Source organism: Carlito syrichta, unplaced genomic scaffold (assembly GCF_000164805.1).
Source record: "Carlito syrichta isolate Samal-C Ts95f unplaced genomic scaffold, Tarsius_syrichta-2.0.1 Scaffold304334, whole genome shotgun sequence".
Lineage (NCBI taxonomy): Eukaryota > Metazoa > Chordata > Mammalia > Primates > Tarsiidae > Carlito > Carlito syrichta.
The window spans coordinates 321,771-347,419 of record NW_007248430.1 but is presented as its reverse complement, the minus strand read 5'-3'; the positions used below and the strand labels follow the sequence as shown (position 1 = coordinate 347,419).

Sequence of the window (25,649 nt, the reverse complement as noted above, 5' to 3'; positions counted from 1 at the left end):
TGGGAGACAGAGTGAGACTCCAATTCAAAAAAAAAAAAAAAACACATTTATATACTCGAGAAATGTATCTATGTAAAAAATGTAGCCTCTTTAAATTCCCTTCCTAAAACTAAAACTAGATTATAGTGGACTATCTTTCCAACCTGCTAAAATTTATTCATTTATTCAATAAATATTTTTGAGTACCTAATAAGGGTCATTTTCTATTCTAGACAAAGAAGTTATGAACAAGACAGAGTTCTGTTACAGTTTACACTCCATCAGAGGGGTAGAACAGACAGTAAATGTGCAAACAAATGCAATCTAAAGACAAGATAAAAGCAGATGGTGATCACTGCTATGAAATAAAACAGAGAAATGGGCTGGGAAAGACTGCAGGTGGGAATGAGGAGCCGTGTGTCAGCTAGTAGTCAAGAAGGTATCTAAGGAGGTGAATGGGGGAAGAGGCCAAGCATTCACAGACTTGAAGGAAGAGAGTGTTGCTAATTGCAAGTTCTACTACTCATCGCTTGCAAGCTGAAATAGACAAGCGCCAGTTTTAGTGTAAGAAAGGTGACTTTATTCCAAAAGCCGGCAAATAAAAAAATGTCCAGGCTCGTGCCTCAAACCATTTCAAAGTTTTAGGTTAAGGATAAGGGATTTTAAGAAAAAAAATGGAATGAGGAATGTCTAGAGAAGGTACAGAAAGCTGATCTTGCTTCTATGGTTATCTGGTAATGTCATCCACCTGGAGGGCTGGCTGACATAGTCCCAATTGTGAGCAATGGAGAAATCTGCCATGAGTTCTCCAGACTGCTATTACAAGATCAGCCTCTGGGATCTCTCAATCAAGTACAAATTATATTAGAAAGGAAAAATAAATCTTTAAAGTGTAGGCTAAGAGACAAAAAAGGCCTAGATAGTTACTCAAAAGTCAAAATGGAAATTCTCAGTTACAAGAGAATAAGTTGAAAGGGCTGAGGTGGGAATGAGCCAGGGTGATTCAAGAGACAGAAAGAAAACTAGTGTACTTGTCTGTGACAAAGCATGAATGAGTGGTGGAAAATGAATTTTAAAAGGTACACAGAGGCCATAGCAAGAAGTACATATTTTATTGTAATTTATTAAATAGTGTATTTATTATTATATACTAATGATAATTACAGTGGGAAGTTCTTGAGGCAGGATTACCAAGGACCTGATGTACCATTTTTAAATGATCACATCTGGCTATGAAGGAAGGCAAAAAGCAAAAGCAGGGAAACCAATTAGGAAGTTGTTTTAATAATTCAAGAAAGAGAAGATTTTGTCTTAGGTGATAAGACTTACTGATGGGCTTGATGGGTGGAGTGAAGAAAAAAAGAAGATTCAAAAATAGATTTTCTTTCACCCTGAACAAATCAATAGAGGACAGAACCATTAACTAGGCTGAGGAATATATGAAAACAGGTTTGGCAGAGTAGGTAGATAGTGGGTAGGAAAGAGATGTATTAGTTTGAGGTGCTCATTAGACATTCAAGACAAGATGCTGAATTTTATACAAGTTGAGAGCTCAGGAAAGAAGCCAGGACTTATATATAAATTTAAGGGTCATCAATATATAGATGACATTTGAAGCTATGAACCTATTTTAGCTCACGTAGGCAGAGAATGCAAATTAACAAGGGAACCCAGAACCAAACTCTGGGGACACGTTAACATTTAGAAGATGGGCAAAGGAGAAGCAATTAGACTGAGAAGCAGTTGTTAAAAGGAAAAAAGACTATACATAGTGTCACAGAAGCCCAGAGAAGATAGCTGGGTTTTTCCAAATGGGAGGTGATCAATTTTGCCAGAGGCTACAGTGACGAAAGTCAAAGATTAAGTGACATATGTACAGAAAATTGACACTTGGACTTAGCAAATTGAAGGTCACTGGTATTGTGGATGAAAAGAAAACCTGGAGATGAATAGAGATAGCAAGCATGATAATTCGGGTTGGAATCAAGGAGGACAGTTTAATCCGTGCCTCTGTCAGAATATCCCACGAGATGGGCCACTTTTTCAGATTCTGTATACTTTTTTTTCTACTTATTCATAGGTCAAAAAGATATTATCTTCACATTAAAAACAAAATACACTATACTATAACTATATAAGCTATACTACAGATGCTGCTATTGGCCACACAATGAATTAAATACATAATTTAATTAATATGTGTTTAAATTGAAAATTTTTTAAAAGATTTCCTGTGATCCTTGTGGATTTTTGCATAAATATCATTCCTGAGAAAACTCATCTGAACATCTATCATACCAACTTCAAATTTGTTTCTAAATTATTCTAAGGTGCTGATATGTGCAAAACAAACTCCAGTGAACAATATAACCATCATGAAATATTTACCTACAGGTGATATCCACATAACAAACATCACAGGTTGAAAGAGACCTTGATGTTTGCAGCTGTGAAACTCTTCCTGCTTACTCACAGGCTCCTTAGAATCTCCCTCAGCTGCTCTGCTGAGGTGGCAAAAGCAGCACAGGGATGTTTTCTGATCCTAATATGCATTTCCAATTGCCAGCAACCTCTAAAATCCAGTGGTTCCTGCCTTCGTTCTTAACACTTATTATTGACATATTGGCGTCCTTAATTTGTTATTAGTAGTAGTATTGATAGCATGATAGGATGTCTTGCACCTTCTAAGTGCTTATTGTGGGATAGCTCTAATTAAGAGCCTTACATAATAATAATGAGCATTACTAACCCTGATTTAATGCTTACTGTGTATAAGTGGTGCTAAAAGCACTTTACATATGTCAAAATTCTATGAGTTAGAAACAAAAATTATTCTCATTTTGCAGATGGGAAGCTAAGACAAAGAGAGGTTGTTTCTTTCCCAAGTTAACATAGCTAATAATAGCCAACCTGGATTTTGTACTCATGTAGTCTGGCTCTAATGACTATGTTCCTAATCCCTACATTACAAATCTCATTATAAATTTCTCTTGTAATCATAAAGTATTTGTTAATCCTTTTAACAATCCTGTTATGTGTCTTATTATTATCTCTATTTTGCTACAGGTTTTCTCTCTATTTTTCAGTATTAGAAATGTCCTACACCTAACAGGTGACAGAGTTATCTGTATCCAGCACTGGGCTCTTTGTTCCATATCTTGCAATAGGGCACAGATCTATTTCATATATTGTATTGTACTTATCAAAGAGTTCCCATATGACACTCTGAAGGTGATTGCTTATAAGTGGTGGTGGATGAAAACACTGAGATGGTACCTTGAGATACACTTGCCTTGAATCTTAGCTGGAGCTCTTGTGGAAAGAATTATAATAAATTAAAAGAATCTTGGGATAAACAAACTGAAGAACTATGTTATTGTCATCTTATATCAATAGTACTTTTTATCTGCCCCTCACCACTACCTGAGCCCCTTTCTAGGAGCTTCATAGCTGATAAGAAATAAGGCTAGTCTAGGATGGAAGTGGGAGGTGTACACCTAGCAATCTAAAGTTTCATGTGCCCTTGCCCTAAGAAATATTTAGTTAACCCATAAGCTTCCATAAAAACAGTCTAGTATATGGTTTGACTTTTCAAATAAATATTCCTTGGTAAGAATGATTCACTTTGTCCATTTCTTAGAATAATTTAATTCTCAGTTAGCATTATTAATTTACTAATTTAAAAGTCTCACTTCCCAGGTTTAAAAAGATAATTCTATTAATTTAACTATAATCTCCCATATTCCACTCTTTGAAAGATTATGACTTTTCACACACAGAGACTTTTAATCTCTAATTCTAGTCTTTCCTCTAACTCCAATTCACATTTCTAATTGCTTCCTAGCTAACACCTGCTGATACACCTTCTATGTACATACCTTCATTCTCTCTACCCTCCAATTATGCATTTCTTCCTGAATTCCCTATTTAGGCTGGTGGTAGTATTACTACAAAGCCAAGTCAGATGTCATCTTCACGCTCTATCTCTTTCACTCCTCACAATCAATCAACAAGTTCTCTCCTCCATGATACCAACTAATGAGTGAGTTGAGAGTTTGGCCCCTCCTCTTTAATGCCACACCACTGTGACTAACTGGACCAAGCAAAGGCTCTCTACCTCCAGCCCAATCTTTTCAAATATATATTGTTTAAGAAGATTTACATGTCCCTTTGTCTTCGTAAAGCTCTCCCATGGGATACTATTCACCAGCCAGGATTCTAAATGGTGACAGTAAAGTGAATAAGAGTCTTCATTTGTAATAATAATAATTAATCTTGCCGGGCTCAGTGGCTCAGCCTGTAATCCCGTGCCTTTGGGAGGCTGAGGTGAGTGGATTGCCTGAGCTCACGGGTTCGAGACCTGCCTGGGCAACTTGGCGAGACCTCATCTCTACAATAAATCAAAAAATTAGCCGAGCGCCTGTAGTTCCAGCTACTTGGAAGGCTGAGGTGGAAGGATCGCTGGAGCCCAACGGGTCGAGGCTGCGGTGGCTGGGAGCGGCCACTGCACTCCAGTCTGGGCAACAGAGTGAGACTCCAACTCAAAAAAACCAAAAAAACCAAAAAAACAACCCTTACTGAGACATAAATTGTTCTGTGACTTTAATGCTTCTTAATTCGTGTGATCTCCACAACTTATAAGGCATCTACTATTATTATCCCAATTTTTTAGGAAAGTTGAGGCACAGTGTAATTACTTAGCTGTTAAGTGACTATATAACATATATTTGTCGTGTAAAATGTCAAAAACAATTCATATATTTCCAAAAAGAAATAATTAAACCTGAATGATAGAGTCATAATTATACACTTCATAAACAGAAGTAATCTCACTATCAATCATGCCAGCACTTTAACAATTTTTTTAGTAGTGTGCTTGATTAACTATGATGCATCCAATTACAAAGATACTGTGATTTGTCTTTTCAGCATAAATAACGTGTAGTGTTACATTTATCTAATCATCTTGAAATTACCAAATTAAGAGTTGCAGACAAGGAAAAAACCGTACATCAAAGTCCTGACTCAAAGTCCTTAATTTAAAGCCAAAAGAAAAACAGTAGTGTTTAGAACATTTAAGAGGAATTCCTATGAAACGCATGGCTTTTTTCTGCCACAATGATAAGCCCATGAGATTCTACTTATCTTTCCACAGGAATGAAAACTTCACTCTTCTGCTTCCCACTACCATAAACAATACCATAATTACCAAAATGTTTGCTCTTATGTACAAATGGAAACCCAAAAAAACTCAGAATTTTTTTTATTTTTTATTTTTTTGAAGATGGAGTCTCACTCCATCACCCAGGCTGAAGTGCAGTGGCGCGCTCACGGCCACCCCAGAGTCAACCTGCTGGGCTCCAGCAATCCTTTCACCTCAGCCTTCCAAGTAGCCAGAACTACAGGCACATGCTATCACACTAGGCTAATTTTTTATTTATTGTAGAGATGAGGTGTTGCCAAGTTGCCTGGTCTGGTCTTGAATCCCTGGCTTCAGGCAATCCACACACCTCAGTCTCCCAAAGTGCTGGGATTACAGGCTGAGCCACTGAGCCCAGTCAGAATTTTTTTTTTTTTTATAAAAAATTGTGTTTCTATTCTTACATGTTTAAACTTCAGTCACCTTAAAAGTACTATCTGTTTGATGCAATATACCTATTGAAACGCTTTTTCCACTGCTCGAAACTGTTTTCAAACTCGTCAATTGTGCTTCTGCTTTTTTTTTTTTCTTTTTTAAATTTTTTATTTTTGAAGATGTTGGGTACAATTAAGGGTTAGGTATACAAATGTTCATTATGCAGGTACCCTTGTTGATGAGGTGTGCCCCCCTCCCCTGGGAGTTTCCCACTACTGCCAATCCTTTTCTTACAGTATTAGGATAATTGTTCAAGGTTCACTTATGAGTGAGAACATGTGATACTCAGTTCATTGTTTCTGTGATCCATCACTCATTATTATAGACTCCAAGTCCATCCAAGTTGCTGTGAAGTTCATAATTTGGCCTTCCTTATGGCTGCATAATATTCCATTGTGTATATGTACCTCATTTTTTTTTTTGAGTTGGAGTCTCACTCTGTTGCCCAGACAGCAGTGCAGTGGCCACTCGACCTGCTGGGCTCCGGCAATCCTTCTGCCTCAGCCTTCCAAGCAGTTGGAACTACAGGCGTGTGCTACCACGCCTGGCTAATTTTTTATTTATTGTAGAGATGAGGGCTCGCCAAGTTGCCCAGGCGGGTCTCGAACCCGCGGGCTCAGGCAATCCACTCACCTCAGCCTCCCAAAGGCGCGGGATTATAGGCTGAGCCACCAAGCCCGGCTAGGAGCTCTTTCTATACCAAGTAAATGTAATATTTTATTATATGTGGTATAAATATTTTTCCTATTTGGGCTTTTATCTTTTAATACTTTTGTCATGTAGAAAATTTTCATATTGATTTAGTCAAATTTATTGGTCTTTTTTGTTCCCTTGCTAATGAAGACCCACTTCAAGACTACTAAAAACATTCTTATTTTTTTTTACAGTGTTTGAAGAGTTTTGTCTCTTTGTCCATTAGTTTTTATTTTATGTTTTAATATTTGACCAATCTGGAATTCAATTTGGTATAAGCGCCAATATTATGTTTTCTAAATGGTTTCATTTGTCTATTTTCTCATTAGAAATTTTCCCTTTATCCACATGCTAAATCTCAATACGTGTTGGGTCTAATTTGAACTTTATTTTGTTTCATTCACTTTTTTGTCTACTAACATTAAAGCTTTAATTACTATAGATTTATAATTTAACATCTAGTGAAATTTCTCCTCTCTGATTGCTTTTCTTCTTAAGACATTACAGTAAATCCCCTATATACAAATCTTCAAGTTGTGAACTTTCAAAGATGCAAATGTGTGTTCACATGTCCAATCATATAAATTAGTTCATATGTCCAGCATGCATTGTCAGGTTGTGCTTTTGTGTACTTTACTGTACAGCACTGTATAAAGTACAGTAATATAGATTTTTATTTCAAGCCCAGGAAGTCTGGAAGAAGCATAAAAGCAGGAATGATTGTGTTAGTTGGATACATAAGCTAAATATGTTGGACTTAAATTGGACTTACAAATGCACTCTTGGAATGTAACTCATTTGTATGTAGGAGACACTGTATTTTAGATTATTCTTACATTTTTAATATTTTTCATATTGATTTTTTAAGGTTTGTTTAGTTCAAAAACATCCTACAGAAACTTTTTTTTTTTGAGTTGGAGTCTCACTCTGTCACCCAGGCTAGAGTACAGTGACATACTCATGGCTACCGCAGCCTTGACCTACTGGGCTCAGGTGATCCTTCTACCTCAGCCTTTCCAAGTAACTGGAACCACAGATGCATACCACCAGGCCCAGCTACTTTGTTTATTTATTGTAAAGGCGAAGTCTTACTAAGTTGCCCAGGCTGGTCTTGAACCTGTGGGCTCAGGCAATCCTTTCACCTCGGCCTCCCAAAATGTTGAGATTATAAGTGTTTATAGGCGTGAGCCACTGCACCCAGTCCACAAACTTTTTAAAAAGTTAATATGAAAAATACAGGCTGGGCTCCGTGGTTAAGTCTGTAATCCCAGCACTTTGGGAGGCTGAGGGGAGTGGATTGCCTGAGCCCATGGGTTCAAGACCAGCCTGGGTAACTTGGCCAAACCTTGTCTCAACAGTAAATCAAAAATTAGCCAGGCATGGTAGCATGCACCTGTAGTTCTGGCTCCTTGGAAGGCTGAGGCGGAAGGATCGCCTAAGCCCCGCAAGTCAATGCTGGAGTGGTCGTGAGTGTTCCGCTGCACTTCAGCCTGGGTGAGAGTGAGACTCCAACTCAATAAATAAATAAATAAATAAAAAGAAAAGAAAAATACATTAATCAACCACTTAAAATTGTTATGTTATTATTTACAATAGTTTTTCACTTGAGTCTCTTGAATTTTTTTAGGTCAAAGTAGTACATCTGCAAATAATGACTTCTTCCACTTTCCTGATCCTTATAACTCGCTTTTTCCAGAAAGTGTTAAACAATAACATTGATGATGGGCATATTCTTTTATTCCAGTTTTATTGAAAATGCTTCTAGATTTCACCATAAAAAATTATACAAGCTAGCCGGGCTCGGTGGCTCAGCCTGTAATCCCGCACCTTTGGGAGGCTGAGGTGAGTGGATTGCCTGAGCCCGTGGATTTGAGACCCGCCTGGACAGCAAGACCTCATCTCTACAATAAATCAAAAATCAGCGGGGTATGGTAGCGCATGCCTGTAATTCCGGCTACTTGGAAGGCTGAGGCGGAAGGATCGCCGGAGCCCAGCAGGCGAGGCTGCGGTGGCTGGGAGCGGCCACTGCACTCCGGTCTGGGCGACAGAGTGAGACTCCAACTCAAAAAAAAACCAAAAAAATTATACAAGCTTTTAGGTTAAAATGTATCATTAGAATGTATGCTGATTTTAAATGGTTTTAATCTTTTAATTATCCATTTAAAAATTAGTCATTTTTAAGGGAAATCGATTCCTAGTGCTTAGTTCATTAACCAATCACAGGACTTCCAGGCTCTTCTTCAGAATCATCAACTCCCTCCTGCATTATTCATTTCTTTTTAATTCTCAGCTGCCACAGGAATGTGGCAAAGTGTGGACAACAGCTGAATCACCCCCTAAAACCTCTATCGCAGACATTTTCATGTATAGATGTGGTAGCTAGATTCATGCAAATTCATACTGAAGATTTCGTTTTGGGAAATGGGTATCAGTTACACTTCGCATGTTAGCAAGATTGTTTTTGGTGTTTAACGCAAAAGAGATGAAGTTTCAAGTCCTGTACATTGAAAGGTTGAGGATAAATTTGCTGAAATGAAAAACACACTTAAAAGCAGAAGACATAATTCCAGTTATATAATTGCCTGTTGTTGTCTTATATTGGATTAGTTATTTGACCATTCTGACACAAAGATAATGAGTGAAAAAGATGATTGTAAATTGTAAAGCACCCACCAATATAGGACACTATTGTTAAACTTTAAATATCTTGCAAATTGTTAAAATTCTTGCAAGGCACCAACTTTGCTTAGAATAGAGAGTTGTAAGATCTTATTTCAAAATGCCTTTAAAGCACATTAAGTTTTTGACAACATTAGTTAACCCAATAAAATGGGTTTTTGCCCTAAACAAAATGACAATGTGGCTTAAGTCAGCTGCAAACCAGAAAAGAATATTTTCATGTTTGATCAAATTGTGATAATCTTATCAGAGTGATTTACATGGAAAAAGACTATTTTAAGTTACCTGATTAAACCAATCTGCAGTGAATATTCCCAAAAATATTTGAAATCTATTATTTTTATTTTCCTAAATAAATCAAATATGCTGCAGATCCCAGCAGAGGTTTGTCAGAAAATCCAATGTCAGGAAGTTTTTGATAATCTTCCCTTTGGAACTTTTGGAAATTCTGGGACATAAGCGGCCTAGAAAAATGGTGATGATAATTTCCTCTGATATTCACTATGTCTCAGCTGCAACTCTGGCACTTTGTCCTCTGGGCCATGTGGACCATTAAAATAAGTGAAGTTTCACTAATGCCCTGCTTCTCTAACAACACACAATTCTATATCATGTAAGATAGTTATATGCAGGTAGTGTCTCCCAGTCTTTGAAACCACAACTTCCTATTCTTTCAACCAGCCACTGGTTCTAGACATTATCTTACTCCTCCCCCCACCCCAATAGACAAGAGACAGGGTCTACTCTGTTGCACAGGCTGGAATACAGTGTCTCCATCATAGCTCACTATAACCTTGAACTCCTGGGTCAAGTGATCCTCCCACTCCAGTCTCTGAGTAGCTGGCACTACCAGCACACACCACACCTGGCCAACTTTTTTTTGTAGAGATGAGATCTTGCTGTGTGCCCAGGCTGCTCTTGAACTCCTGGGCCCAAGCAATCCTCTTGCCTTTGCTTCCCAAAGCACTGGGATTATAGGTGTGAGCCATAGCACCATGCCTCACTTTTCAAAGTATGAGCTTCTTTACTTCAAGATCTTGAGAAATTTGCAGCCACTTACTTTTAAAATTCCAGGTCTCAAATAAAGGACTTTGTTGGGAGTATGAGAAACATCTTGATAGTAACTCTAGCAATATAAAGAAGCTGTTAATGCCTCCCAAGGAAAAGGAGTCCAGAATATACAAGCCTACATATTCTCTAATAACTTTTCTAATCTTTCCAGGCTTCTATATCAGTGAACCCAAGACAGAAATGAACAGCTCAATAATTCATCATGCCACTAATCAAGTTTAATAGTCAAGTCATGTATTATTCTGTTCAATTCCATGGAATGTATGCTAAATTAAACAAGAGAGGACAGTGGTTCACATGCGTTTAAAGTCTAGGTTCTGGTTTTTATGTCACTCTTTATATCATTTGTTTTGGGAAGGATCACTGTTTTCATCTTTTTTTTCTTTTTCTTTTTTTTTTTTTTGAGTTAGGGTCTAGATCTGTCACCCGGCTGCTGGAGTGCAGTGATACAATCACGGCTCACAGCAGCCTCGACCTCCTGGGCAGACTCAGGCAATCCTTCTACCTCAGTCTCCTGAGTAGCTGGGACTACAGGCACATACCATCACACCCAGCTAATTTTTATTTCTTTCTTTCTTTCTGTTTTTTTAAGAGATGAGGTCTCATTGTGTTGCCTAGGCTGGTCTCAAACTCCTGGGTTCAAGCAATTCTCCCTCCTTGGCCTCCCAAAGTGCTGTGATTACAGGCGTGAACCACCTTGCCCAGGCAACTAGATTCATTTCAACAGCCTTTTTGTAAGAGAATTAAGCCCTAAGGCCTTTAAGACATCCAGTGGTTATAATGAATTAACTTCTCTTCTACACATCAAGGAAAGCACTAGTTATGTACTATCCTTGCACAAATTACGAATATGGTCATTCAAATAACTTCTGTGCTCTATGATTCAGATGAACAAAATTTTTATAATGGATACAAAAGGTTAAGATATGCTTCTGAAGTCAGATCATTTGGGTTCAAGTTGCCAACTCCACCTCTTATTAGCTGTGCATACTTTTATTTTGGTGTGTAGGGGAATGACACTCAAAATTCCTCATCAATAAAAAGATGAAGGCAATAGTACCTATTTCTTGTGATATATATGTAAACACTTTATTATACTGAACTAAAAGCAAAGAAAATAAAGCTCCCCCATAAAAAAAAAAGTCAATGCCTTTTAAAAATCTTTTGTATATTTAAGTAAAATTTAGCACATGTAGAAATACAGGTTGATCCCTGTGTATAGACAGATGGCAAAAATTTTTTAAATGAGAAATACAGATTATTTTTTTAATTTAAAATGCTTGGGACCAAGCTGGGCTCAGTAGCTCAGCCTATAATCCCACGCCTTTGGGAGGCTGAGGTGAGTGGATTGCCTGAGCCCGCGGGTTCGAGACCTACCTGGGCAACTTGACGAGCCCTCATCTCTACAATAAATCAAAAATTAGCCGGGTGTGGTAGTGCACTCCTGTAGTTCTGGCTACTTGGAAGGCTGAGGCGGAAGGATCACCGGAGCCCAACAGGTCGAGGCTGCGGTGGCCGGGAGCGGCCGTTGCACTCCAGTCTGGGCGACAGAGTGAGACTCCAACTCAAAAAAATAAAATAAAATAAAATAAAATGCTTGGGACCATTAAGTGTTTTGGATTTTGGAATATCTGCATTACATTGATTGAGTATCCCTAATCCAAAAATCCAAAACCTGAAATATTCCAATAAGCATTTCTTCTGTGTATCACGTAAGCATTCAAGAAATTTTGGATTTTGGAGCTTTATGAATTTTGGATTTTTAGATTAGAAAGTCTCAGCCTATATCAGAAAATTATATGATCACTCTGAATGAGAGGTACTGTATACTAAATCCTAAATCCAATAGTTTGGATAAAAAATTTTCAGATACGGCCAGGCTCAGTGGCTCAGCCTGTAATCCCAGCGCTTTGGGAGGCTGAGGTGAGTGAGTGGACTGCCTGAGCCTGCGGGTTCGAGACCCACCCAGGCAACTTGGCGAGACCTCATCTCTACAATAAATAAAAAATTAGCTGGGTGTGGTAGCGCGCACCTGTAGTTCCAGCTACTTGGAAGGCTGAGGTGGAAGGATCCAAGAAGCCCAGCAGGTCAAGGTTGCAGTAGCCCAGAGCGTGCCACTGCACTCCAGTCTGGGCGACAGAATGAGACTCCAACTCAAAAAAAAAAAAAAATTTCCCCTTATTTACTTATCCAACACATACTGAGTATATGACCTGGAAGGGGAGATAAGATATGTAACCAATTAACTTTATTACATGGTACATATCTCCAGAACACATAACCAAGATGCTACATAATTCAAGAGAAAAACATAATTTCTATAAGGCACAGTCCCATGGAAGGTCTGGCTTTTGAACCAAATCCTGAATTATCAGTAGTATATCCACAGGTTGAAAAGAGGGCCATGGTGCAAATATCTAGCTGGAGTGGTTTACAAATGTTTCTAAATAGGGGCAAGTATCCTGGTTTCACTGCTAAGAAAAGCAATAAAATAAGATGAGACTGGCAATATAAGATGATCCCACCAGGTGGAAGATGATTGCCAAGTTGTGTCCACATTTTTATTTGGTCAGCACTAAATAGACAGAACATCTTTTGCCTTTACTTAAGAGTTTATTTCTCGGTGAACTAATAATAATTGTTTTCCTTTTGTAGGTTTCTTTGGTTAGCTTGGTAGCCAATGCTCTTGGCTACTCAGAACTTGGTGCCATCAAATCCCTACGGACACTAAGAGCTTTAAGACCTCTAAGAGCCTTATCCCGGTTTGAAGGCATGAGGGTAAGAAGAACAGAAGCTCTCTAATTATTCATGTCAAATTACATGTAGGTAATGATTTAGATACAGAAGGATTCCATACTCTCCTGAATTACAGAATTAGGGTAGGAATCTTAGAGATAACAAAGTTTAGCATCCTGAAATGAAGTTTATTTAAACTGGCCCTCAGATATTGTTTGTGCTGAGACTAGCATCCAGGTCTTTTGGTCACAGTTCAAGGATGTTTCCACAACACTCAAAAACCATGTGCTGCCTGTTATTTCTTTTCATTGCTTAACACACTTTGAAATGACTACTGACTACTGACATTTTTCCTAGGAGGAGGGTTTTCTTTCTCCCAATAGTTGACTCCTCCAAAATTACTGGTAATGAATGAAAGGCAAAATAGTTTTTGTGTGCTTACTTCTTGAATCAATACCAGTAATAAAAACTGTTGTTGCACAAGAAAATAACATTAAATTGTAGCCTTTAATAAAATCGATACATTTTAAGCAACAAAAGTAGGAGGTTAGGATAATTAGCTAAACATTTCAGGCAACCCCTGGGTTTGTTTTATAGATCTTCTTTTTAAGTGAACAACAATCTGAATGAGGTTCACTTTTTCCATAGAACTTGTATTTATCTCTCCAACTCTCTTCCTTAATATGTATATTATGTATCTAAATATAAATTACACGCTTATATAGATACATACCCACTTACCACACTCCTCAGTACTGTTTAGCACAAAAGCTTAGTTTTGTTTAATACAATTTGCAAATACACATAGATATTGAATTTCTTCTAGGCCGTAGGACTTTTATGTTAGGAGGTGATTTGTTTAGGGCAATAAAAATGCTTTAGCCTTGACTGCAATATTCACTCACCAGGGAGAATTAAACTACTCTCCAGACTTTCCAGAAGCATTGTAAAAAAAGAAATAGTTGATTTTTACATTGTAATTTTGTTTCATGGCTACTGCAAAAGAAAGTTACAAGACAAGATAAAATGTATAAAAATTACTATATAATTTTAAGTTCTCTTCAAACCAATCTTATACTATTACTGATATTACTTAAGCACTTAATTACTTAAGTGCTTAATTACTTAAGTGCTTAATTAAGTGCTTAATTACTTAAGTACTCCTCTGGTTCCATGGTTTTATATTAATAGTTCATTTTTTTATGGGAGATAGCAATTGAGTCAAATTAAAGACATAGATTTGCTCTAATCTGAAAACTATTCTAAGCTAAGGATTTTTTTTAATTTTTAATTTTAAATATGTGGGGTACAATTCTGTGTTAGATATACAAATGTTCATTATACAGGTACCCTTGTTGATGAGGTGTGCCCCCATCCCCCAGCAGTTTCCCACTACTGCCAATCTAAGAATTTTTAACTCAGTCATATAACAGAATTTTTATTCCAGCTGTAAAATAGGATAATATATCATGCATTTATCTGAAGATAAGAGAATGTGTCAGGTGGTATAGATAATTTTAAACAAAGTTTTGTAGGAAAAAAGTCTGACAAGTTTATGCAAATGCCTTAATTTCTAAGAGAAATAAAATTTAAGTGGCATAGGAAATTTTTACAATTTGGGATTTTAGGTTTTGATGCCAATTTTAAATTCCTTGGTGTTGATTTCTAAAATAATGTTTGCAGTATTTTAAAATAAAACAATGGTTTCATTTAATATAAATGCTTACCAGGTTAGTCCAATATGAACTAGATTAAATTAGGTAAGAAAAGTTCCTGCCACCCTCCCTAGAGATTTCAAAATACATCGTCATGTCTTCTAAATTTAATGAGAGGTGAAGTGACTAAATTTCCCTCTTACAAAATAGGGTCAGCAGGGGTTGATGAAGTAGTATATGCCCCAAAGAGAATGTTAAGAGATTGTGGAGTAATAATTATGGGAATACTTTCAATATTATTATGTCCAGAGATAAACTCCACTTCTTTTCCTAACTTAATAAACTTATTTATTCCCCCATGGAGGAAAAAAAGGACCTCAGAAATTCCTGATCCTATTCTTCACAGTCATAAAAATTTAACTAGCCCTGAGAAAACAGATTTGAGGCATTTTTAACACTTTATTTTTAAAGAGTTTGTTTATTCATATTTTCAAATCATTGTTCATTCATTGGCACTCTAAAAATGAAAAACGTATTGCTGAAAGACACTTATTTATTCTGTTGGCATTTAATGCATCTTTTTTTTTTCTTTTTTCTCCAGCTTACAAACATTTTCTGATTCCATCTTACTACATCAGGTTTTTGTTTATTTCTTTTCACACTTTGGCATATTTTGCTTTCCTTAAATCCTTAGTACTTTAGTTGTGTCACTGTTTTGCTTTTCAAATATATACTAGAAAATATTAGAAGAAACAACTTGTCCATTTAGATTTTTGTTTAACTCTTTCCAAATACATATTAGTACTAAATAAATAAATGAAGGGAATAGTTTCCCTTATAACAAGCTTCCCTTGTAAGCTTGCTTCTCTCCATTTACTTTTCTAGGTGGTGGTGAATGCTCTTGTTGGAGCAATTCCCTCTATTATGAATGTGCTGTTGGTTTGTCTCATCTTCTGGCTGATCTTTAGCATCATGGGTGTGAATTTGTTTGCTGGCAAGTTCTACCACTGTGTTAACATGACAACGGGTAACATGTTTGAAGTTAGTGAAGTTAACAATCTGAGCGAATGTCAGGCTCTTGGCAAGCAAGCTCGATGGAAAAACGTGAAAGTAAACTTTGACAATGTTGGCGCTGGCTATCTCGCATTGCTTCAAGTGGTAAGTGGCTAATGTATGAGTTTTGAGAATGTTTCAAAATGTTTCAAGTAAGATTATTTCTCAAATGTTCTTTATTTGACTGACTAATACTTGAAGTAGAAGAGTAGTTAATGATAACACATATAAGGTAACACATAATATCAGTTTGACTGTAAAGATGTTGCAGTTGTTTTGTAATAGGTTTTCTTCGGTGTTCAGCTTTTAATGTTTTAAAGTGATTTTATATGTCTGCTTCCTGTTTTTTCTTGTATATTATTGTGCACTATTATCATTTTCAGTTTTCTGTACCAATCATTGCCAAAGGAGTAATTTTATATATGAAAATAACAATGTATATTTGTTAAATATACATTGATGAATTAAATGTTTTAATTATAAGCTAGATAATTAATTATTCCAATGTCTAAGAAGTATGTTTCTACTCTGTGTGGAAATGCAAGTCATAGAGTTTACTTTTGGAATAAAAGGGAGTTGGGACCGAGATGGGAATTTCATGACTAAAGTCTTTAGTTAAAGCTTTGTGTAGAAAAAAATAGAATACTTCCAAGAGAAAAACAAATTCTAGTTGGGCGCGGTGGCTCAGTTTGTAATCCCAGCACTTTGAGAGGCCGAGGTAAGAGGATTGCCTGAGCCCAGGTTTTGAGACCAGTCTGGGCAATTTGGTGAGACCTTGTCTCTACAATAAATCACACAAAAAAATAGCCAGGCATGGTGGCGTGTGCCTGTTGTTCCAGCTACTTGGAAGGCTGAGGGGGAAGGATCGCCTGAGCTCAGCAGGTCAAGGCTATGGTGGCCGTGCCACTGTACTTCAACCCGGGTGACAGAGTGAGACTCCAACTCAAAAATAAAGAAAGAAAGAAAGAAAAGCAAAACAAATTCCAAACTCTAAATACAAATATTTTTCAATTTCATTTAAGCTCTTCATAGAAAATTTCAATTTCATAATATTGTAAAAAAGTTATTTGTAATAATAGTCAGATCTCCATCTGATAAAATGTCCTATTCTTGGATGAAGTTTTTATGCACAATTCAAATATATTTTATCTGCAGGCCACATTTAAAGGCTGGATGGATATTATGTATGCAGCTGTTGATTCACGAGATGTAAGTATCACTCAAATATTACTTATAGCTACTAAATTTTCCATGGTGAACATTGGTGATAATTTTATTGAAACACCCAGAATTTTATATTAGATGAAATTAGAACACTTACAATTTCAAATAAAAATGGTCAATATGCTTCAATATAGTGATGTTTGGTTAATGTATGTCTAACACATAATATATATCAAATAAAAGGATATCTAACTGTGTAGCTCATAAGACATTAGATTGGTTCAATAAATGAGACCATCCAGAGTGTATAAATTGCTCAGTGGGGAAGAACCTTGTCTCTCCCTATCCCTGAAGAGTATGATAAATCAGTGTCTGTAAAGCAGCTTTCAAAAATATCATGATATGGAAAAGTAAGCAAGTTTCAGGGAAACGCAATTTTGAAAATAGAAATAAAAATAATTCCTCAGAACATATCTGTTTATGCTGAATTCTCCTGTTAGAAGTTAATGTTCTGCTCTTAAAGTCATATTTCCAAGAGCTGGCATTTCCAAAACCAAATTGAAAACATTGCAAAAAAATTAAAATAATAAGACTAATAATAGGCTTAAAACGTCTGCCCCATTTATAACGATGTTATTTACGTTAAAGAATATGTTATACATAAGACACAATGGGAAGAGAGATTCAAGAACAATCACAGAATTTGCAAATTTTCGTTATACTAGATCATGCCAGGTTAAAAAAAGAATTGTTTCTGCAGAATAATATCTCTGGACAAGGCAAAAGTAGCACTATATTAACTAACAGTACTCATCACATTATTAATTTAGTTTAAGTATTCATTGTGCTTGTTAATATTATTTAATATTTTTAATATCGTTCAGGTTAAACTTCAACCTGTATATGAAGAAAATCTGTATATGTATTTATACTTTGTCATCTTTATCATCTTTGGGTCATTCTTCACTCTGAATCTGTTCATTGGTGTCATCATAGATAACTTCAACCAGCAGAAAAAGAAGATAAGTATTCCTCAGCTTTCACCATTCTCCATTCTGTGGCTCTGTTTGTTTTACAAACAAATAACCAGGATGCTTGTAGTCATGACAGACTTGGATTGTGTTTATATTATTTTCAGTTTTCTACATGGTCAGTTCAGCTACAGGAATTACAAACTGGGTCTTGTGGATTTTGCATAATATTAATGTATTCAGAATTTCACATAAATGAGAAAAGCATAATAAATGTATATGAAGCAGGATGATATCCACTTAAAAATTAGAAAAGATTAAAGGAAAGACTTTTTTTTTTTTTTTTTTGCAAAAGTGCTATTATAATACATGTTGAGATTGTAACCAGTTTTATACTATATCTTTACTTTGGAGGTCAAGACATTTTTATGACAGAGGAACAGAAAAAATATTACAATGCAATGAAGAAACTTGGATCCAAGAAACCTCAGAAGCCCATACCTCGGCCAGCAGTAAGAATTTCTTGTCTTCTTTATGGTCAAATTGGGCAATGCCTTGGATCACAACATATTAGGTGATATAACCAGTAAATAGCCCTTATTATAAAGTTCATATTGTATGCACAATTCACAATTGCTACACTCATTAGAACTTACCAAGTTCTAAAAAACGGAGGTGGTGTTCTTTATAATTTGTGAGTTGAAAATTTTCAACTTGAGGTTTTCAATAACTGCTTCCAAAGCAGAGTTCACTTTCCTGCTACCAACACCACACCTAGTTCCTGCTCCTCCTAGCCTTCCTGTCCCACACCCATGACCTCCTCTATGTTTTGTTCTCTCTATTCTTAAGACTAGAAAATATTCCCAACCCGTTTAGAAAGTACAAGGGTGTCGGGTGGGCACAGTGGCTCAGCCTGAAATCCCAGCACTTTGTGAGGCCGAGGCAAGAGGATTGCCTGAGCCCGGGGATTCGAGACCAGCCTAGGCTGGTCTCATCTCTACAATAAATCACAAAAACTGGCGTGGTGGTGTGTGTCTGTAGTTCCAGCTACTTGGAAGGTTGAGGTGGAAGGATTGCCTAAACCCAGCAAGTCGAGGCTGCGGTGGCCATGAGTGTGCCACTGCACTCCAGCCTGGGTAACAAGAGTGAGACTCCAACTCAAAAAAAAAAAAAAAAAGAAAGAAAGAAAGAAAGTAAGGACAAGGATGTCATCAAAATTGTTTGTTTTTTCGTCAAATACACCAAAAAAGAAAGACTTATTCAATATTCATGCTTTCTAAGAACTTCATAATAATATAATGGCATAGTAATGATGGATTATGTTCACAGAGCTGTACTCGAAATAACTCATCTATTTTCTGAGATAGGTAAGGGCTAAGAAAACTGAAGACCAAAGAAAATAAGTATAATAGCCCAAGTCACAAAGCCTATAATTGTCAGAATTAGGGCTTGACAAGTTTTCATGACCCTTTAAGTGACTTCACTTTACCATATTGTTCAGAGTAGTTGGAGCTGGGAGGTGGTAGGGATGGGAGGGGAAGGGTAGAGTACACAGATTAGAATGAACCTACTTTACTGAAGTTCTTTAAATATGAAAGCATGGTCAGTTCATGACCTTTGGTTTTTGTTAAGAAATGAAGTTTTACTTTGTGTTTTTACTATAAATGATGAAAAATTTATTTACCTAATAAAATTATATTTAGTAGCCATAGTAATATAAGAATCACTGATAGTGTATGATCCCAGAGATAGCTGTTAATAATACAAAGAAAAAAATTGTTAAGCCATGCATTTTTTGCTAAGGCATAAGTAAAGAAGGACAGAAAACAAAGATAGATAAATCAACAAGCAAACAGATTCATAGACTAGAGAAGTAGAATTCAATAGATAAATGACTGACATATTGAAGGAGGACAATAAGGTAAAAACCAAAATTTCCAAAATATTGATAAATAAATTGGGGTATTCATTCACCTAAAAGCCTGTCTATATTAACCTACTTTGTAAATTTTTATTACTAGTTGTATTTTTTTTTAACTTTTGAATTTTTTAAAGATGTGTGTTATAATTCAGGGCTAGGTATACAAATGTTCATTATGCAGGTACCCTTGTTGATGAGATGTGCCCCTCCCCCTCCCCTGGCAGTTTCCCAGTATTGCCAATCCCTTTCTTATAGTATTGTGATAATTGTTCAAGGTCTGCTTATTAGTGAGAACAAATGGTACTCTGTTCTTTGTTTCTGTGATAGATCACGGAGTATGATGGACTCTAAATCTATCCAAGTTGCTGCAAAGTACATTTGTTTGTCCTTCTTTATGGCTGCATAATATTCCATTGTATATATGTACCACATTTTTTTTAATCCAGTCCAACTTCGATGGGCAGCATGGTTGCTTCCGTGTTTTTGTGATTGTGAATAGAGCTGCAGCAAACATGCGTGTGCAGGTATCTTTTTTGTAGAATGATCTGAGTTCCTCTGGGTATATTCCCAATAGGGGGATTGCTAGGCATTGCCATTATTTTTTATCATATGTATTAAAATCAAACAAAGCCTACACACACACACACACACACACACACACACACACACACACACACACATTTTTTTGAGTTAGAGTCTCACTCTGTTGGCCAAGTTGGAGGGCAGTGGCACAATCATGGCTCACCATAGCCTCAATCTCTTAGGCTCAGGTGATCCTTCTGCCTTAACCTCCCAAGTAGCTGGGACCTCAGACATGTGCCACCACTTCCAGCTAATTTTATTTTTTTATATTTTGGTAGATATGTGCTCTCACTATGTTGCCCAGGCTGATCTTGAACTCCTAAGCTCAGGCAAGTCTCCCACCTCAGTCTCCCAAGGTAGTGGGATTACAGGCATGAACCACCAAAGCGTATTCATATTGTCAGCCAATTTATGTCGTATTCAGCTTTGTCTAACCATGCGATCTAAATAAACCAAATATGCTTTGTTCCTGCCATGTGATTTTTCATTTTTTTTTAACATGAAGAGAAATCAGGCATGAAAAAATGCTTGTGGTAATATGAGGAAGGTGTGCAATCATAGCTGTATGTGGAAGGACTTTATAATTTTACTGGATCATTATTTATGAAATATAAATATTTACTTTCTCTTCTCTTGCTTTCTAGAACAAATTCCAAGGAATGGTCTTTGATTTTGTAACTAGACAAGTCTTCGATATCAGCATCATGATCCTAATCTGCCTCAACATGGTGACCATGATGGTGGAAACTGATGACCAGGGAAAATATATGACCCTAGTTTTGTCCCGGATCAACCTTGTGTTCATTATCTTGTTCACTGGAGAATTTGTGCTCAAGCTCATCTCCCTCAGATATTACTACTTCACCATAGGCTGGAACATTTTTGATTTTGTGGTGGTGATTCTCTCCATTGTAGGTAAGAAGAGTTTAATTACAGAGAGGTAGAGTAGTAGCGAATGGTTTCCCAAAGGCCTGCCAGCTACTTACCATGGAAATTAGGTCTTAGAATAATAATGTGAGAGATGTAAAGTTCAACACTAATATAGCTGAATAAAACTCTGAAACCTGAGTTTATTTACAGAGCTAACTAGTTAGAAATATGTTAGAAATACCGAGCTAAGGAAATGGGTGAGGAAGACAGAAAACAGACATCAGACACTCTCCTCATCTTAAACAAAGTCACAAACTAGAGGAGGAGACAGCTAATAATAATTATTATTATAAATATATTTATAATTATAATGCAAAAGGCTGGTACCATAAGAAGCAATGAAGAGGTGACTACCTCTGCTTGAAGTAGTTAACACAGCTTTCCAGAGGTAAGAGTGATAGGTCTTAAAATAGAATTGTTATTAATAGGAGAAAAAGGGAGATGGGGAATTATTGAACCTAAATTCAGCTTCAACTTCATGTCAGATATTGTCCATTTTCCTCTAACTGAAGACTATCATTATTAAAAAATAGAAAAAATATATTCAGAGATTTCAGCAATAATCTTTGTTTGTAATTGCCACAACTCTCATCTAGGGATAACTACTCGTAGTAATTGAGTGTTTATAATTTGAAGTTGCCATGCTACAATCTGAGATGATTTGGATTTTGCAAAAAATCCATATTGGTTTATGAAATTATAGCATCATTGAAAAAAATTCTGTAATCTTTCATTGCCTATACTAGGGAGTGGATCCAAACATTTAGTCAAGGTCTGTATTCATAACAAATTTGTTGTTTTTATAGACATTGCAATGATAAAGCATTCATATAAGTACAATACACCCACTTTTTAGCTGTGTTCTATATTTTTCCATAGGTATGTTTCTGGCTGAGCTGATAGAAAAGTATTTTGTGTCCCCTACCCTGTTCCGAGTGATCCGTCTTGCCAGGATTGGCCGAATCCTTCGTCTGATCAAAGGAGCAAAGGGGATCCGCACACTGCTCTTTGCTTTGATGATGTCCCTTCCCGCGTTGTTTAACATTGGCCTCCTGCTCTTCCTGGTCATGTTCATCTACGCCATCTTTGGAATGTCCAACTTTGCCTATGTTAAAAAGGAAGCTGGAATTGATGACATGTTCAACTTTGAGACCTTTGGCAACAGCATGATCTGCCTGTTCCAAATTACCACCTCTGCTGGCTGGGATGGGTTGCTGGCACCTATTCTCAACAGTGCACCACCCGACTGTGACCCTGACACAATCCACCCTGGAAGCTCAGTCAAGGGAGACTGTGGGAACCCATCTGTTGGAATTTTCTTTTTTGTCAGTTACATCATCATATCCTTTCTGGTTGTGGTGAACATGTACATTGCCGTCATCCTGGAGAACTTCAGTGTTGCCACTGAAGAAAGTGCAGAGCCCCTGAGTGAGGATGACTTTGAGATGTTCTATGAGGTTTGGGAGAAGTTTGATCCCGATGCCACCCAGTTTATAGAGTTCTCCAAACTCTCTGATTTTGCAGCTGCCCTGGATCCTCCTCTTCTCATAGCAAAACCAAACAAAGTCCAGCTCATTGCCATGGATCTGCCCATGGTCAGTGGTGACCGGATCCACTGCCTTGATATTTTATTTGCCTTTACAAAGCGTGTTTTGGGTGAGAGTGGAGAGATGGATGCCCTTCGAATACAGATGGAAGACCGGTTCATGGCATCAAACCCCTCCAAAGTCTCTTATGAGCCCATTACAACCACTTTGAAACGTAAACAAGAAGAGGTGTCTGCTGCTATCATTCAGCGTAATTTCAGATGTTATCTTTTAAAGCAAAGGTTAAAAAATATATCAAGTAAATTTAACAAAGAGGTGATCAAAGGGAGGATTGACTTACCAATAAAAGAAGATATGATTATTGATAAATTAAATGGGAATTCCACCCCAGAAAAAACAGATGGAAGTTCCTCTACCACCTCTCCTCCTTCCTATGATAGTGTAACAAAGCCAGACAAAGAAAAGTTTGATAAAGACAAACCAGAAAAAGAAAGCAAAGGGAAAGAGGTCAGAGAAAATCAAAAGTAAAAAGAAACAAAGAATTATCTTTGTGATCAATTGTTTACAGCCTACGAAGGTAAAGTATAAGTGTCAACTGGACTTCCGGAGGAAGTCCATGCCAAACTGACTGTTTTAACAAATACTCATGGTCAGTGCCTATACAAGACAGTGACCTCTCTGTTACTGCAACTCTGTAAGACAGGGTATCAACATTGACAAGAGGTTGCTGTTTTTATTACCAGCTGACACTGCTGAGGAGAAACTCAATGGCTACCTAGATTATAGGGATCGTTGTGCAAAGTGATCATTGTAACTACACCAAACACCTTTAGTACAGTACTTGCATCCACTCTATTTTTAACTTCCATATCTACCATATTTTTACAAAAATTTGTTCAGTGGATTTCCATGGTCCCTAATTCATAGTTTATTCATAACACTACGTCACTATTTTTGTAAGTGAGGTTTATGTTGAGGAAAAAGTATATAAGAACCCTGTGTTCCTACTCCACAAGCCTCTCAAATAATCAGACAAGTGTTTTGCCTGAGAGAGAAAATGTTGCTCAAAATCAGAAAAAAATTCTAATGGTTACAATTTTAATTACTTCCATTTCTAGATGACTTTAATTTTGAAAGTGATTTAATCTGTTATGTTTGTTTATATCTGAGCAGTTATGTGCCTGTAAAGTCTCCTCTAATATTTAAAGGATTATTTTTATGCAAAGTATTCTGTTTCAGCAAGTGCAAATTTTATTCTAAGTTCCAGAGCTCTATATTTAATTTTGGTTAAATACTTTCCCAAAAAGTAATCTAATAAATCTGTTCTAGAAAAGTTTATCTAAAGTATCACTTTAGAATAGTTGTTCCACTTTCTGCTGCAGTATTGCTTTGCCATCTTCTGCTCCCAGCAAAGCTGACAGTTAATGTCAAATTAAATATCCTCTGTTATGTAAATAGTTATTTTATCCTGTGGTGCATGTTTGGGCAAATATATACATATATATATAGCCTGATAAACAACTTCTATTAAATCAAAAATGTACCACAGTATATGTGTCTTTTGCGAGCTTCCAACAGGGATGTATCCTGTATCATTCATTAAACATAAATAGTTTGAAGGCTATCACTAATGCATGTTAATATTGCCTATGCTGCTCTATTTTACTCAATCCATTCTTAAAAGTCTTTGTTAGAAAAAGTCACATGTTGGTGGTAGAATGAATTTAACCAGCTCTCTGTCCATATGTTGAGCAGAATAATTTGATATTATTTAAAAACACCTTTACTTTTGCATTTTTAATTCAACTTGAATATCATATGGTATATCTCTAGATTTCAAGAAAACACATTGTGTAATGCCTACTGACAAAACCTGTACTTCATATTTTGCTAATATGTCTAAAACTTGTTTAAATATAAATATTGTAAAAATATAATCAATTTTATTTGTCAGCATTTTGTACATAAGAAAATTATTTTCAGGTTGATGACATGGCAATTTATTTTACTTCATGCTTTTGCTTTTCATTTTTAATCACAATTCCAAACTTTTGAATCCATAGACTTTTCAATGAATAATTTCCTAAAATAAAAGTTAGACACTGGGTTTTGTGGACTTCTTTGTTATAATACATTTTCTACCATTCCAATAGGAAATACATTGGTCAAAACTCAAACCTTGATCATTTTCTACCAACTATGGTTGCCTCAATATAACCCTTTATTCATGGAAATTTGTTTTTTAAAATTCAACTTTTGTAGTATTTACGTATGCAGACTAGTCTTATTTTTTTAATTCCTGCTGTACTAAAACTATTACAGATATAACATGGGCTCTGTTATTTTTTAGCCATGAACAAAATGACAAAATTGTGCAATTACCTAATATAATACAAACTTTTGTTTTTTGCACAAACCAAAAGTTTAATGTTAATTCCTCTACAAAACTATTTACTATAGTGTATTGATGAACTGCATGCAGGGAATTGCTATTACTAAAAGGAATGGTGAACTACGTCATTACTGAACTAAAAGAATAAATATTTCATTTTTTATTGTATTTCATTTATTGGCTTCTGGGTTTTTTTATTGTTGGCAGTTTAAAATATACATAATTAATAAAACCTGTACTTGATCTGACATTTGTATACATAAAAGTTCATATGAATTTTATAACAAACTAGTGCATGATCCACCAAGTAGTACTATAGAATAAATGCTAATTAAAAGCAGTTTCTGTGAACTTTTGTGTGTACAAAGGCTCAAGTTCACATGTTCCAACTTTCAGATTCAATAATAATAGTAGTAACCACCTACAACGGCTGTCAATTTCATTTAATTCCCTTGGCTATAAGCATTCTAATCTCAACTCCTCTCAATGTAATTGATGTTATCTCCTAATTTATTGGTGGCTAATAAATGTTACATTCTTTGTTACTTAAATGCATTCTATAAACTGTTTATAAAGTATTAATTATACAGTGATTGAGAATTTATATTAACTTTTTTTTCAGGGTCCCTTGGATTTTCGTG

The 25,649-nt window shown here is 36.2% G+C and overlaps 1 protein-coding gene across 1 annotated transcript in view; it reads left to right on the top strand.

The window, feature by feature from the left end:
* The window catches only part of SCN3A (sodium voltage-gated channel alpha subunit 3), a 105,535-nt gene extending 80,354 nt beyond the window's left edge, over positions 1 to 25,181 (top strand). The window contains exons 22-28 of the mRNA XM_021713179.1: positions 12,713 to 12,835; positions 15,334 to 15,606; positions 16,657 to 16,710; positions 17,550 to 17,687; positions 18,044 to 18,148; positions 20,784 to 21,054; positions 21,949 to 25,181. Coding sequence (XP_021568854.1) covers positions 12,713 to 12,835; positions 15,334 to 15,606; positions 16,657 to 16,710; positions 17,550 to 17,687; positions 18,044 to 18,148; positions 20,784 to 21,054; positions 21,949 to 23,144 — 2,160 coding nt within the window. The 3' untranslated portion in view covers positions 23,145 to 25,181. The remainder of the gene's footprint in view (positions 1 to 12,712; positions 12,836 to 15,333; positions 15,607 to 16,656; positions 16,711 to 17,549; positions 17,688 to 18,043; positions 18,149 to 20,783; positions 21,055 to 21,948) is intronic.
* The last annotated feature ends 468 nt before the right edge of the window (positions 25,182 to 25,649 follow it).